We start from the raw sequence: 16,322 nt of genomic DNA, 5'->3' as shown, positions 1-16,322 counted from the left end.
TGGCACCAGTGTTGGTTTTTGGCATGGCTCAGCGCTTCTGGCGCGGAAAAGCTGTGTCTAAGAACTGACGTCCGCACGCGGAGGCGGCGTCTAAGTACTCCGACATCATCACGGCGCCGACGACGGACGCGGAGCCGCAGACAACGCCTACCGACGCGCAAGGGTACTGCTACGCAAAAAAATTCCGGAAACAGCCTGACGCCTGGGGATATTCTTAGGTAAGGAATCTAATACTAACTAATGTCTCTTACAGATATATTGTTACACAAGTAGTAACTTGTGCGTTATTCACATTATTTCCTAGTTCTGAAAAGGGTGGACGACTCTGTTCTGTATTAGATCTTCAACACCTCAGCTTCTGTCTGCTGTGGATTCAGGAGGCTGGATGGTGGTATTAGGCTTGCAGGATGCCTATTTCCATATCCCCATCCTGCAGGCACACAGGAGCTACCTGTGGTTGGAGATTGACCATGAACATTTTAAGTTTGCTTTGCTCCCTTTTTGACTCGTCGGCGTCCCTCGGATGTTCACAAAAGGTGAAGTCGGTGGTTTCTGCATACCTTCGGAGGACTGGCTTCCAGCCTTCCCCTCTCCGACTGTCTTTTGAAGGTGGGCTTGTCACATTCGGTCACAGTACAAATAATCAACAAGGACCACCTTACGTAGAGTTAGTGTATAACCAGATGTTTATGGAATACACAAAATGCGTTAAAATACCCCTCACACACCAAAAGGGCCCTTGGTGTCATGCTTCATCATTGGGGTCTTCCCGCCCCGCTGCGGGACGGGGCAGTGCTGCGACCAGCGACTACGCTGGAGCACCTTTTATTTTGGGGCTGCTATGGGAGTGAGTGTCAGTAGGGTCAGGGGTGATAATAAATAAGCGATGTTAAAAAATACCTGGCCTAGTGGTAAAAAAAACTTTTTAATAAACACTGGCTGGTATTGTTAAAAAGTGATGCGGAGAGGTAAAGTGGATTCATGAACTTACTCTCCTGTGCGGGTCAACATGTTTCGGGGCGTCAAGCCCCTTCGCCAGGACCGGGGGCCGATCCCCCTGTCACTCACTAATGTTTTACCACAAAATTAATGTAGTAAGCTCAGGGTATTTGGAGTCAGTGCCCCATGAGCCAAATTTTGGAGCGAAGGTGCTCCGTGATCATCACGGAAGCCACGGACGAAGAAGGAAGCACCGCTGTGCTGGGGGTTGATTTGGACCCTCTTTATACCCTTCGCTCCAGAGTTTGGCTCATGGGGCACTGACTCCAAATATCCTGAGCTTACTACATCAGCATTACTGATTTAGCCAGGAACACGGATATTTAACTATAAATTATCTGTACACATTGATCATTATCCCTAGTACATACACCCTTATTTTTGTGGTAAAACATTAGTGAGTGACCGGGGGGATCGGCCCCCGGTCCTGTCGAAGGGGCTTGACGCCCCGAAACATGTTGACCCGCACAGGAGAGTAAGTTCATTAATCCACTTTACCTCTCCGCATCACTTTTTTAACAATACCAGCCAGTGTTTATTAAGTTTTTTTCTACCACTAGGCCAGGTATTTTTTAACATCACTTATTATCACCCCTGACCCTACTGACACTCACTCCCATTCACTCACATAGCACCCTCAAAATAAAAGGTGCTCCAGCGTAGTCGCTTGTCGCAGCACTGCCCCGTCCCGCAGCGGGGCGGGAAGACCCCAATGATGAAGCATGACACCAAGGGCCCTTTTGGTGTGTGAGGGGTATTTTAACGCATTTTGTGTATTCCATAAACATCTGGTTATACACTAACTCTACGTAAGGTGGTCCTTGTTGATTATTTGTACTGTGACCGAATGTGTTTTTGGGCTCTGCATCCTAAGGCTTAGACAATGTCCAGAAAAACTGGCATTGCTGTATGGTGGCGCCTCCATGTGACTCCATTGTCACTTCCGATGGATCGGAGTTGACGTGGCACCGCACTTACTGGCTTGCAAGGGCTATGCTGGAAAATCTCTCAGACCCAGTATGGCACCTGGTGATATTCTAAAGGTGAGGAACATATGGTTATGTAGGGAGTATCCACCAGAAAGAGGGTTACCGAAGGTAAGTAACTTGTTCTATTATAACCATGTTAATGCATGGCGATTGACCTGTGTAGCATTTAGCTTTGATGTGAGATGTACTTTTACCTAAAATATGAGCGTTTTGCAGCGTGAATCTTTCTGGATCCACTATGCTGTGCTTTATTCCGCGGTCTAGTGGTTGGGTCCGGAATCGTAGTCTTTTCTTTCTTTTTTTTCATAGCCAAGGTGGGTGTCTACGCCCCACCTTTTGGTGTACTTCCTGTGACGTCGGCACGCTTCCTGCGGAAGCTCCCACTTTTGGGCGCCATCTTCAGATTCTTTTTTCTGCCGTTGGTTCTGGATAGTCACCGAGAGGCTCCAGAATCTTTGGAGGAAAGAAAAAGGCGAAATTTTCACAGAAAAGTTTGGAGAAGATGCCAAGGAACAAGATCACCAAGCCGGGACGACGAAGGAGGAGGAGAATTTCGAGATCTTTGACGTCCAATGGAGAATGCGCACACAGGGGGCCCCCTGAGCGCAGGAATGGACAAAACACCCTTTACATTCTGCCGTAACTGCCACCACAAATATGCGCAGAAGGACCTGCACCTGGTCTGCAACCTCTGCTTACCGGTCGACCACGAGAGCAAGGATTGCAATGCCTGCTCCGCCTTCACCCCGAAGACACTAGCTTCATCTAGATTTGAGTTTGGCTTCGTAATCCTTTATCTTCAGATAAATGAGCCGTGTGTGAAAACATAAGAGCTGGCTAATGGAATGAAAGTATGTGGTATGCCTTATAGAATGAGCCAAAGCGTAATGTTTACCCTAGATGGAGCAACGGTGGAGTAAAATATAAGAAATTCGTTTTTCATTGGGTTAGTCTTGTGATAAAGAGCATTGAGTGAACAAGGGTAATAATTAAAATCTTTATCTATCATTCAACACACTTTGGTTGGATTTAGGTGTTGTCTGCATTGAAATTAATTCTGATGTCATACCTGTCCAGGATATTCTATATAGTGTTTAAAGGTTTGAGATTGTTTCGATCCATAGGTAACCCCATATTACACTGGCAGTAGTTAGTCGAGAGAAGTTAAATTTCATGAAGTGAGTTACCAGTACAGACCTGTGCCAATTATACATGTAAAAGAAACAATTGATGGACGGAATGCTGGACAATGCAAACATTCACCCTCAGTCACAAAGATCTGGGTTTAATCCATCATTCTTTTGCTCACCACACCACCCCAGTTTGACCCAGCCATATGCAAATCAGTCTTGACTCTGTTCCTTGTGGGAACAGTCCAGCCCGAACTGCCAAGGCAGGTCCTCCCTGGACCGGAAACCAGCATTCTGGGACCGGTTTAAGGGCATCACCTTTCAACAGCCAGGCTAGCTTGAATCCAGTGGTGTAGTGAGCACGGGACCCATGTCTGGGCATACCCTTCCCACATGGGGATCTCTGTACTGGGGTGAATGTATGACGTTGTTCTGCATTCTGTCCATCAATTGTTCTTTTTGCATTTCCAATTATACATGTATTCAGGGTCTTTGTAAATGGCAAATGTCCTTTAGGACGAAGCCAGAGGCACGTTGTGCCTTCACAGCGCCGGCAACAGAACAAATGCATCCTTAGCACACATTCATTCTGTACGCAAGTCATTCCAACAGCTTGCTTTTGGTGGAGTGGTGTTGAAATTAAAGCCCAACACCTTCCCTACTGTTGCGTAGATTGGAGTTGGAATAGAAAATTAAACTAGTCCAATAACCTACCGCCTATATCTGTCAAATTTGGTGTTCTCTAATTAACTGTCCATTATCACACACAGCCTTCAAAATATAAGTCTGGATCGAACAGTATAAAATCTACACCTCAAACCCCAGTGAACCGGAGAGTGACTCCACGATCAGAAAACAAAGAAAATTCTAATAGGATGAATGAAGAAAACTTCTTGTATCCTCCTACTCCGAAACTTCCGGTCGTTAAGAAAAGCCAAAATGAACACCGGGACATTTTTTCCACTCCAAATGGTATCATTGGCAATTCTTCCAAAGGTAAGGCTTTTTTAAATTATTTATTTTACACATAGATGTTGTTGCATTATGTGGTTTGGTTGTGAGATCTTACTATGTAATATACTCGCAAAAGTCTTGGTTCATGCTGGTTTGGAAAAACCTTTACCTCAGCCCTGGCTAGCTGTGGCTTTGAGAAGCAAGGTTTAAACTAAGAAATGACTGTAAAGCATTTAGAAGCACCAAACAACAAAGTAATAGTCACACAACAGGAAAGAATTCCAAAATCAATTTATAAAAATAGATTATATGTTTATGAATTTTTAGAGACCAAGATGAGCAAAATTCACTAGAGGGTTCCGGAGATACATTTTTAAAGTTAATGTAACTCTCAGTTTGTTTAGTCACAACTGCAAATAAGCATTGGTAGTTCTAAAATCTTTATAATATTTTGAACAGATTAAAAGCGTTGTTTGACTACTCCGGCCTGACTAGGGCGACCAAATCCGATAGGGAGAAGGTCAGTGGGACCACTAATGAGTATTTGAACAGTTACCTGGTCACCAAAGCATTCTCTAGTCCAATTCTAAACTTTACACCACAACTGCCATAGATTTTAACAGAGTGGTCCTGTATCTGGGGATGCAGAGGATGTTCAAGGATGCTCTTGGTGCAGTGCGGTCGACGGAGTCCACAGGTGGGGCGACTTTAACCGCAGAGTTTGGGGCCCCTGCAAGTCCTCTTTGAACCAGTAAACGGCCAGCTACTGCTGCGATATCCACAGAGTGGTTCAGCCATGTCCTTTGGTGGAGGCTAGTGCCCCTCTTGAGCGACAAATCTAGACTCAATTGACACTCTTGGATCAGGCAGACGTGGGTGCTACTTTTGGCCGTCGAGGAAAGGTTTCTTGGAATCCCTAGCAGCAGGCAACAGCAATTCTCTAGAAGTGGCTACTGACTTGCTGAGTTGGGATACCTAAGCTTTGGCCCTAGTGCTCGATCTAGGGGGTCAGCTGACTGCCCCTTGGAATAATTTTTTTGGTCTTGGGTTCAGGAGCATCTTTTCCTTGAGCTTGGAACCATAGGCACTGTTCTGTCTTCTCTAGCCCAAGGTGCGGCAGGTGCAGTCCAGATGACGGTGGTGCAGCCTCTCCTGTCAGATCCAGGTTTAGCAGGGAGTCCTTCAGTTCTTTATCTAGTTCTGGCAAGATCTAAGGTTCATGGGGCACCATATTTATCCCCAGAAAATGCCTGGTTGGGGGAGGGGGGGAGACTTTGCAGGCACTAGCCAGGTTACCATTGTCCCTCCTGCCCTATGACGACATCAGGCTATGTGTGGCATCCAACAATCCCAATGTGCACTATTCTGCCCACTCCCAAGATGTCTGAATCTTTCTTCAGGTATTAGCTTTGTAGCCCACTCTAGAGGCGTGGTAACCTGTGAGCTACACGTCCACGGAGAAAACCAGTTTGAGGATGTTCTCCCCTCTGTTCCCCCCGCCAGCTTGTCTAACGGAACAAAGAGACAACCCTTCAGGAGTGTGATCTCTATATGCTCACCAAAGGCGTCTTCACCTTTTGAGACCACACCCCTGAGTAGCTTCCTCCTAGAGGGAGGAAACTCCTCCATCTGTAGCAGGCTGGGGGTCAGGCCTTGGTGCACTCAGTTGAAAAGTCAGCAGCACCAGTCCAAACCTTTGGGGATGAACAAGCAAGAAGAGGAATTTCCTTACAGATATTCACATAGATTGCATTATTAAGAATATTTAACCATACAACAGAATATTGCCACATTTGCATCAACGTTTCTTTGTGTAGTCCTAGTTAAGTGGTACTTTACGGCACTTTGCACAAATGCACATCTTTTTGTAGTGCATATGTGTGTTTATATGTATGTGTATATACATATCCGCTTCTAGATTTAAAGGGGAGCTTGACGCCTGAAATTTTGTTCCACTTAATCTTCAACTAAACAAAATTCTCAATCTGAATCGATCGGTTAATGTGTTGCATTAAGGAACTTGCTTTTTTTTTAAATGTCAGCTACTTATGTGCTCCAAGTGACTCATTCTTTGTTTTTCCTTGTATGTATGGGATGTTGATTGATGCTAGGTGAATTGACAAGGACTATCTGTCACAACACTGAAACGCATATGTTAAGCTTGAGAATGTGTGACCTCTTCCTATTACTAAGACCACCTCTCATCAACTTCCACTAGCATCACTTTCATTCTCCAGTCCCTTTACTTCTGCAGAGTTGAAAGTACCTGTAAAAAGCGGAGATGCTTTTGTATGAGGTTTATTGTTTCTATCGTTTAGCAGTAGACTGCCCATTTCTCTGATGTACTTCTTGTGCTTTCTCGGAGAGATTTTGGTTGGTATTTAACACGCACGTTCTACATTGAACAATTTTAATTTGCTTTCCCTTACGCTGGCTGAGTTTGGAGGTAGATTGATCCTCTGATTTAATTCCTGGAGTATTTGTTGCTTCCTTGTTGCTACAACAGCCTTCAGTTTTTGAATAGAGGTCTAAAGTGTTATACAGTTTTATCCTTTGGTCCTGGATTCCTGCCTTACCCAACCAACTGTTTTAATGCTCAAACTTGCATTGATCTGCAAAAGTCTTCTGAAAAATCTGTCAAATCCTTATGCAGCCTGAACTTTGCACCATCTCAGCCTACACCAGATTTCCACAATATTTTCCTACTACCTTAATTTCTTTCTGCTGGGTTGGTATTTACAGTCTCCTCATACATGTGAGTCAAGGCTTTTAAATGAAGAACACTTCCTGCAAATTTCTTGGACTGTCAGAAATCGCACTCCACATGAGGGCACAGTGCCGTTTGACAAATTTGCTCATCTTGTCTTTACTCAACACTCCCCTTCTGGACACAGTGCAAGTTGGAACATGAGAATAAAGCAAGTTCTTTTAGTCTGGACATATCTTAACAGGCCACGTTTTTCCAAGCTATAACAAATCTAGCTGTACAAGGAAGCTGTCTTCTGTAAAAACAAGGCCAAGGCAAGGAGTGGGCTTTCTCAGTTCTCTTCTCATTTAACAGACTTGTAATCTCCATTCAGACTAGTACTGAGGTTAGCCGAAAATGAGAACCTCCTGCTGTGTGAAGAGAATCTGTCAACAGGAAAGATGAGGTTTAGTGAGTTTACGGAGTAGACAGCTTTTCAGTGTATAGCTACTTCAACCCAGGCTAAAATATAGAAAACATCCCTGATTTCTTTACCTTTCTCACACCTGAATCGGTGGTAGATCCTACTTAAATGCCTACTTATCTGTAGATGCCATGGAGCAGGGATGTGGCCTGGTTTGCATTGTGTGGAGACTGAGCGAGCACATCTGATTAGGACTCTTGGAGCGGTCGCTTGGATGTGTCTCCCTTCATGATCCATCTCTGATCACCTGAATACCAGCATTGATTCCCTTGTTTCTGATCGGGTTCACTTGGAGTTGCTCTGGCCTCTGCTTGTGAGTGTGGTGCTTTGCCTCTTATGACCCTCGGCTGTGTACTGGACTTGACTATCATCCTGACAAAGTTTGTCTCAATGGGGCTGCTATCTTTTGCACTACCAGTCTTCTTCCCTAATAGCAGTCGGACGTGAGGCTGATTGGCATCTCTGTTAAAGTTGGTCTAGTGCCATATTTAAACAGTTGAGGATAACCTGATAGATCGGCATGTGATTCACAAATGTAGTAATGCCAATGAATGCATAGTGCAGTTCTGTCATGACAGGCTCTGTAATTGGAGTAAGGTGAAGCACCTTGTGTGGATATTTTTTGAGTACTTGTTCTGCACTTGGCTGTGTGGATTAGTGTTGCAACTAGAGTAATGACAAAATTCTGTTCACTATGGTGTTGAATTTCATGCCTGCAGCTGTCATAACCCCTGAAAGAGAGCCGTGTGCCACACTCACAAGGGCTACTGGGTCCAACCATGGAGGATGAGACATTTTTCCTCTGATGTCCTGTCGCCTGACCTACTATGGATCCTGTCAGTTGGGCCAAGTCCCCCTTCTGCACTTGACTCTCAGTGGTAGCTGTGGTCAAGCAGTCCAGGCTCTGGGGCGCTAGGAGGGGGATTGTTCATGTAGATACAGGTCAATGAACATGACTCGCAACTCAAAATGCAAACAATAAATCAATGTTCAGCCAAATACTTTTGAGTAAAAAATATAATTTTATTACTAATTGTACACTTGCAGAGGTCGAGGGCTCTTGTAGTTGTAAGGGAAATCCCTGTCCCACCATCCTTCGTGTAAAATGTCCAGGGTTATTTTTCAATCATTGGTGGTCGTATCAGGATCGCAAACTGTTAGGCCGTACTTAAGAGCTTTCCCTTCTAACCTTTTAGAAATGTATTCAGAAGGGCCTATGGTGCCACAGCATTGCTGGCAGCAAGATCCCTGGAGCCCCAAAGGCCTGGTGTGAGTCATACCCACTCAAGCAGAGTTCAGCGGTGGAGCGAGTTACCTCTACTCCGGTGCTTCCAAATCCTGCACAGCGAAGTCGTGCAGGTTCCTGTCGAACAGCGCCATCGGTCAGGTTGTTTCAGTGATGCGCGCTGCTCCTGCTTGCCAGACAAAAATTGTAAGTTGCCTGTCCCTCTAGTGCGGGGGGGTGCTTGCTGGTGTGATCCTCTGCTCCCAGCCGGAGCTCCAGCAAGGACGTAACGTCCTCTGTGGCATCTCAGCGAACCCTGGCGACTTTGGCTTGAGCACATCACGGTGTGCAGGTTCGACCCTCTGGACACAGCAGTTCTTCTTTGGTCTGAAATAACGTCCCAAACTCTATGCCAAAGTGGTACCGACAGCCTCTCCTTTTTATACTGGGTTGCTGTGGTATTCCCGATCAAGACGCAAACTCCTTAGGCGATCGCGACCCTCCTATCATACTGGGTTGCTGATATCGATAGTCACAGATCCTGTGCTTGGTGCTTCCTGCGCAGTGCTTTCGATACAGCGGAGAACAATGCAGATTTCTCCTGGCATACGAGGTCGCAGAGAGGATACTGCACATGTGCAGTGTCCCAAACCGTGCACAGCCTCTCTCCTTACTCAGGGAATCCTCATACAGGACTCCCCACTGGACCTCACGCCCTCCAACACTCTTCTCTCCCTCATAGGTTGCACTGGTCTTGAAAGGCAGATGACCTTGGTGCCCAGAGTGATGTCTCCTCAACCACCTAGGAGACTAACAGGCTTTTACCCTTAGTCCTGGTCACAGGCAGAAGTCTTGCAGTGCTTCCCTTCTCACACAGCCCGTCTGGCTCTGTGGTAGATGGCAAATTTTTGGGGACTCCACCTCCCCTTCTTTTAGTCCCTTTACAGACTCCAAATGTAATTTAGGATCTGGGTCTTTGAAGTTTTGTGTTTGGGTTCTGCTTCTTTGGAAGTTGGCACTTTTCATCTTCCTTCATGAAAGTGGTCTGTTATAGCAGGCATCACTCCAGAGCTGATTGTTCACTCACCATGAACTAAGTTGTGGACAAAGTTCACCCCTGGATGACAGCCACAGTGATATATGCATTAAAAGGTTATTCCAGCCCTACTCTTTGATTCTTTTATCTGTCCCATCTCCCTTCCTGAAATGTCTAGGCCCCTTTCCTGTGATTTAGTAAAGAGCAGGCTTTTGAGATGTAAAGGGAGTCTCTTCTTTCCCTCCAGTGTGTGTCCCACCCAGCTCACAGAAATGCAGCAATCCACAAATTTGTTAGGGGGTGTCCTCTCCTCCTAATGTCTTCACCAGGTAGGCCTGGGCTTCCCAAAATGGAACCCAGGGCCCTCCATACCATGGACCCTTGCAGCCACATTTATTCAGTGTACACTTTCTGCACACTTGCTGTTCAGCGCGAATACCTCGAGGCATTGTTCCCTTACATGCATCTAGCGCACACTCCTTCTGTGTGCGCTGTTCAGCACTGAAGCTTTACTCTCTTTAACGAGGGTGTGTTAATTCAGCACATGCACTGCCAGCACACACACGCACACTGTGTGCACTGCTCAACTCTTCACCCTTCATGTATTGTACTTCACACAAGTACGAAGGCGCCCAACATGTTTTAGTCACACATACACTGCATCACGATTGATCTCTCATGTAAATTATTCCTCTTGGCCATACATACACCCAGTACATGTGCTAACCACATATGCACTGCATAGTACTACTCCATCCTTGTACGGTACCCTTCCGAAGCACACATACAACAATGCAAAGTCACTACTCCTGCATGCGCAGCACTCCCCATCTACCTGATGTAGGCCATTGGTGAGTTAAACACACAGAGGCTGAACGTTTTGAAATGGTGAGTGAGTCTGCAGGCCTCACTGCAGTGACTTGGTATGAAAAGATCGTGTTCACTACTAATGATCACTACATGGTATGCTGCCACCTCCACGCTTGTGCTGTTAAACTCTTGGGGAAGGCGATAGCCTTCCATCACTGAGGGTAGCACTTTCAGCACCCATCCTGGTCCAACAAGACTGCAATCCGTTATACAGGCCTATGTCTTTGTGCACATGCATGCTACCTGTTTGCCTATGAAAAAAATCAGCATCTGAAAGAAACAGGTTAGTATTAGATTCCTTACCTTAGAATATCCCCAGGCGTCAGTCTGGATCCGGAAACTTTTGCGTAGCAGTACCCCTGCGCGTCGGTAGGCGTCGTCTGCAGGCGTCCCCTGCGGCTCGGCGCCGTGATGACGTCGCTGGAGTATATAGACGCCGCCTCCGCGCGCTGACGTCAGTTCTTCTTTTTTCCGCGCCAGTTAGCGCAGATCCGAAGAGCAGTACTCCGGTCTTTTGACCAAAGTTTTTGATTATTCTACTTTCTCAGGTGCCGGTAGGATGCCCGGTTTTAAGAGTTGCGACGGGTGCGACCGCCTGATGTCGGTCACCGACCACCATCGACTCTGCCTCCGGTGTCTGGGCGCGGACCACGACGTGGACTCCTGCGTCGACTGCCGGGCCTTGACGAGTAAGGCTAGGCGGGAGCGGTCCCGCAAGCTACTCGAGCTCCGGGTGTCGGCCCCGCGTCGAGAGCGGTCCCGGTCCGGCCGGAGGTCGAGGGAGAGGTCGAGAGAGCGATCGCGGAGCCGCCATGAGCGCTCCGGAAGTCGTCACCATTCCTCCGGTTCCTCAGGTAAGCAACACAAGAAGTCGGGGCGTCGTCATCGTACCCCCGACGCCCGCGTGATGCGGCCGGGGGTTCGGGTGACCCCGCGTGGGTCGCCGACGCCGTCTGCCCCATACCCGGCGGTCCCTGGGGAAGGCGCGTCGCGCGAGGAGATTGAGGAGTTCCTCATGGCTATGAGGGCGCTGTCTCCTCCGGCAGGGCCTACGGCGCCTGCGGGCCCGTCGGTCCAGTCTGGGGGCCCGAGCGGTTCGGGTGCACCTGCCCCGACGCCGCTGGGTGCTCCGGCCCCGACGCCGCCGGCGGTTCCGGCCCCGGCACCGCTGGGCCCTTCAGGGTCGTCGCCGGCTGGTCAACCGGCCTCTCCGGCGCCGATTCCATCGGGGCAACCCGTGGTACCGCCTCCGCGCGGTGCCGTGACGCCGTCGGTTCCGGCCGGCGTCGGGGCTCCGACGCCGCGCGGCGCCACCCCCATTCCCTCTCCGAATCCGGACGCGGAGTCGGACCGGCATCGTCCGACGCAGAGTCCGGCGCCGTTGGGGCCCATTGGCTCCGAGGAGCCGGTCTATATCGTGGAGTCAAACTATGGCGATGAGGACGATTATGGAGAGGGTTGGGAGGGGTCTGAGGACCCTCTGTCACGCGACTGCCAGTACGACGTGGACTGGGCGGGTGACTTGGGTGATGCCAGTGGCCTGGACGAATCACCTAACCCTGGGTTTGTCTCGCCTCCCACTGTGGCGTCGGGGGCTGGGGCTGCCTATTCGGTGGTACTGATGAGGGCTGCCAAGGCCTTGAGCCTTGAGCTCCCCGTCGCTAAGGTGAAGCCTAACATCCTCACCGAGGTTTTCAAACCGCAGTCATGCCCACAGGAGCCTCTGCTGCCGTTTAATGACGCCTTGACGGATGTCCTTCTGGGCACGTGGTCCAGGCCCGCTTCCGGTTCACCTGTTGATCGGAATGTTGCCAGGCGCCACCGTCCGTGTTCGGACGACCCTGCCTTCCTGTCCACCCACCCCTCCCCTGAGAGTCTGGTGATCCAGGCTTCCACTTCCCAGTCCGCATTCCCGACGGCCCCGCCCGATCGGGAATCTAAGCGGTACGACCAATTTGGCAAGAAGGTCTTCTCGTCTCTGAGTGCAGGACTGCGGTCTTGCAATACCGCATGCCTATTAGGCCGCTACACCCACTCTCTGTGGGATACGGTCGCGGAGTGCCTGCCGCAATGCCCGCAGGAGGTGCGGGACAAGCTCAGCCAGGCCTTGGTTGAAGGCCGAGACGCGGCAAGGTATTCCATACGGTGTGGTCTTGACACGACCGACTCGCTGGGCAGAGCGATGTCCACGACGGTGGCGATTCGTCGCCATGCTTGGCTGAGATCCGCCAACTTCTCGCCAGATGTCCAAAATGCCTTGATGGACATGCCATTCGATGGCAGTCGCCTGTTCGGCGACAAAGCGGACAACGCGCTTGAGCGCTTCAAGGACTCCAGGGTCACGGCCAAGTCCTTGGGTCTATCGACCCAGCGCCAGCAAACGGGTTAGTTTCGCTCCTTTCGTGGCCAGGGAAGGGGCGGTCCCACACGTGCTGCCAGCCACGCACCGCAGAACGCTTCTCAGCGCGGTGGCGGCCGTGGATTCCGCCGTGGTGGCGGTCGGGGACAGCGGCGAGGTCAGTCCACACGTCCCCCCGCAGCAGCCTCCAAATCCTCCTAGTCCGAGCTTTCGGGCCCATGTGACGCCAGTGGGTGGCAGGGTTCGCCATCACCACTCCCACTGGCGCACTATCACGTCAGACAGGTGGGTGCTGCAGCTCGTCCGAAGGGGCTACTCCCTCCCCTTCGAGACCACTCCTCCAGCCATGCCACCGCAGAACCACCGTGTGTCGGGGGACCACTTGACACTTCTGCAGGAGGAAGTTACGGCCCTCTTGGCCAAGGGGGCCATCGAGCGCGTTCCTGGGCCAGAAGTAGGGTGTGGTTGCCATTCCCACTACTTTCTGGTACCCAAGAAGGACAAAGGAGGCCTACGTCCTATCTTGGACCTACGGAACGTCAACGGCTTCCTCCGGAAGGAGAAGTTCAAGATGTTGACTTTGGCTCAGGTCTTGGCTGCTTTAGACCCACAAGACTGGATGGTAGCGTTGGACTTGCAGGATGCGTATTTTCACATCCCCGTCCTGCCGGCCCACCGGCGTTACCTGCGGTTCACGGTAGGCCACGAGCACTTTCAGTTTATCGTGCTCCCATTCGGCCTTACCAGCGCCCCACGGGTGTTCACAAAAGTGATGGCGGTGGTCGCAGCTCATCTGCGCCGGTTAGGGGTTTCAGTCTTCCCCTACCTCGACGACTGGTTGTTGAAGGCGGGCTCGCCCCAGACAGTCGTCCACCACCTTCAGATGACAGCAGACGACCTGCACGAGCTGGGGTTTTCCATCAATGTGCCAAAATCACACCTGTGTCCCTCTCAAAAGCTCCTTTTCATCGGAGCGGTTCTCGACTCGGCGCAGTTTCGGGTTTATCCTCCGGAACGGCGGGTCCGGGATATTCAGGCCTTGATTCCCATCTTTCAGCCGTTATCCCGGGTTTCGGTCAGGTTGACGCTGCGGCTTCTGGGGCTGATGGCCTCCTGCATCCTTCTGGTGCATCACGCCAGATGGCGGATGCGGGCTCTGCAGTGGGACCTGAAGTTTCAGTGGGCCCAGCATCAGGGCAACCTATCCGACCATGTCCTGATCTCGGAGGGCACTGCGAGACAGTTGCAGTGGTGGCTCCAGGACCGCGATTGGGTCAGAGGCAGATCCCTCTCCCTTCCCCAACCGGAGCACGTGGTTGTGACGGACGTGTCCCTCCAGGGCTGGGGTGGCCACTTGGGAGAGGCGGAGATCAGAGGCATCTGGTCTCCGGCGGAGTCCCGGCTCCACATCAACATGTTGGAGCTGCGGGCGATTCGCCTAGCACTGAAGGCATTCCTCCCCTTTGTCAACGGGAGTGTGGTGCAGGTGTTCACGGACAACACCACCGCCATGTGGTACTGCAACAAACAGGGCGGAGTGGGGTCGTGGACCCTTTGCCAGGAGGCTCTGCGCCTCTGGCAATGGCTGGAACGTCAGGGCGTGACTCTGACGGTTCAACACCTGGCAGGTTCTCTGAACGCCAGGGCGGACGAACTCAGCCGTCGGTGCTCGGTGGATCACGAATGGCGTCTGAACTCGGACGTGGCGAGAGGCCTCTTTCTGCAATGGGGAGAGCCTTGGTTAGATCTATTCGCCACAGAAGAGAACGCGCAATGTCATCAGTTCTGCGCGTTGGAGTTTCCAAGACGGCACTCGCTCGGCGACGCCTTTCGGCACGAGTGGATCTGCGGTCTGTTGTACGCCTTTCCGCCTATACCACTTCTGCCCAGAGTGCTGAAGAAGATCAGGCGCGACCGGGCCCAAGTTATCCTTGTGGCTCCGGACTGGGCTCGAAGGTACTGGTATCCCGAGCTACTCAGCATGTCAGTCGGTCCCTCGATCCGCCTGCCCCTTCAGGAGGACCTTCTGTCGCAGCAGCAGGGGACGGTCCTCCACCCGAACCTGTCCAGCCTCCACCTCCATGCGTGGAGATTGAGCGGCGACAGTTGAGGCCATTTGACTTGCCTCCTGAAGTCTGTGATGTGATTCTGGCAGCCAGGCGTCCCTCCACGAAGTCAGTATACGCCTGCCGGTGGAACAGATTTGTGGCATGGTGCACAGCAAAGGCTGTGGACCCTCTCTCTGCCCCCCTTTCGGAGGTTCTCCTCTTCCTTCTTTCTCTTGCCCAGCAGGGCTCTGCTCTGGGCACTATCAAGGGCTACCTTTCTGCCCTTTCCGCCTTCTTAAGGCTACCTGATCAGCCATCTTTATTCAAGTCCCCTATTGTACTGAGATTCTTAAAAGGCATCACGCACATGTATCAGCCTGTTCCGTTCGTGATGCCTCAGTGGGACTTGAACCTGGTTCTGACTTTCTTGATGTGCGCTCCCTTTGAGCCACTTCATTCCTGTCCTCTCCGTCTTCTCACTTTAAAGACGGCCTTCCTGGTTGCCATCACCTCTGCCAGGAGAGTGAGTGAGCTCCAGGCTCTTTCTGTTAAACCTCCTTTCTTGTCCGTCCATCCTGACAAGGTGGTTCTTAGAACTAGACCTTCTTTCCTGCCCAAAGTGGTTTCTGCTTTTCACATCGGGCAGTCCATCACCTTACCCTCCTTCTTCCCGCCTCCGCATCCTTCAAAGGATGAAGAGCGGCTCCATCGTCTGGACCCAAAACGTGCGCTTTCATTTTATATGGATCGCACACGCCAGTTCCGGGTGGATGACCAACTGTTTGTTGGCTACGTGGGTGAGAAGAAGGGAAGGGCGGTACAGAAACGAACCGTCTCTCGGTGGGTCGTCCTGTGCATCAAAGCATGCTACTCTTTGGCTCGGAAGGAGCCTCCAGTTGGGCTGAGGGCCCATTCCACTCGGGCCACGGCGGCTACTACTGCCCTGGGCCGGGGAGTCCCTTTGCAGGACATTTGCCAGGCGGCTACGTGGGCCTCGCTGCACACCTTTGCGAGGCATTACTGCCTGGACAGTCAAGTCCGGAGGGATGGCTTCTTTGGCCGTTCGGTCCTCCAGGATTTTCTGGTGTAGGATTGTATTGGTTCGCAGACCCACCACCGGGGTTGGTATTGCTGGGGTATCTATTCTAAGGTAAGGAATCTAATACTAACCTGTTTCTTTCAGATGAACAAGTTACTTACCTTCGGTAACGATATATCTGTAAGAAACAGTAGTTGGTATTAGATTCCTTACCGCCCCGCCCATCCTCCCCGTTCTGCGAACTGATACCTAGGGTTAACGACATCCCTTTCAGGGCCCTAGTTTCAAATGGCACCAGTGTTAGTTCTCACATGGCTCTGCGTGTTCTGGCGCGGAAAAGCTGTGTGCAAAGAACTGCCGTCAGCGCGCGGAGGCGGCGTCTATATACTCCAGCGACGTCAGCACGACGACGCGGAGCCGCAGGGGACGCCTGCAGACGACGCCTACCGACGCGCAGGGGTACTGCTACGCAAAAGTTTCCGGATCCAGACTGACGCCTGGGG

At 50.8% G+C, this 16,322-nt stretch overlaps 1 protein-coding gene across 1 annotated transcript in view; it reads left to right on the top strand.

Annotated features, from left to right (window-relative positions):
• Window positions 1-16,322, top strand: part of MELK (maternal embryonic leucine zipper kinase) — a 281,942-nt gene that overhangs the window by 226,605 nt on the left and 39,015 nt on the right. Inside the window, exon 14 of the mRNA XM_078676533.1 lies at window positions 3,889-4,114. Within this exon, the coding sequence (XP_078532659.1) occupies window positions 3,889-4,114 (226 nt within the window). The remainder of the gene's footprint in view (window positions 1-3,888; window positions 4,115-16,322) is intronic.

This window comes from Lissotriton helveticus, chromosome 2_1, assembly GCF_964261635.1.
Source record: "Lissotriton helveticus chromosome 2_1, aLisHel1.1, whole genome shotgun sequence".
Classification (NCBI taxonomy): Eukaryota; Metazoa; Chordata; class Amphibia; order Caudata; family Salamandridae; genus Lissotriton; species Lissotriton helveticus.
Note: the sequence above shows the minus strand (reverse complement) of the source record. Positions and strands in the feature narration are given on the sequence as shown.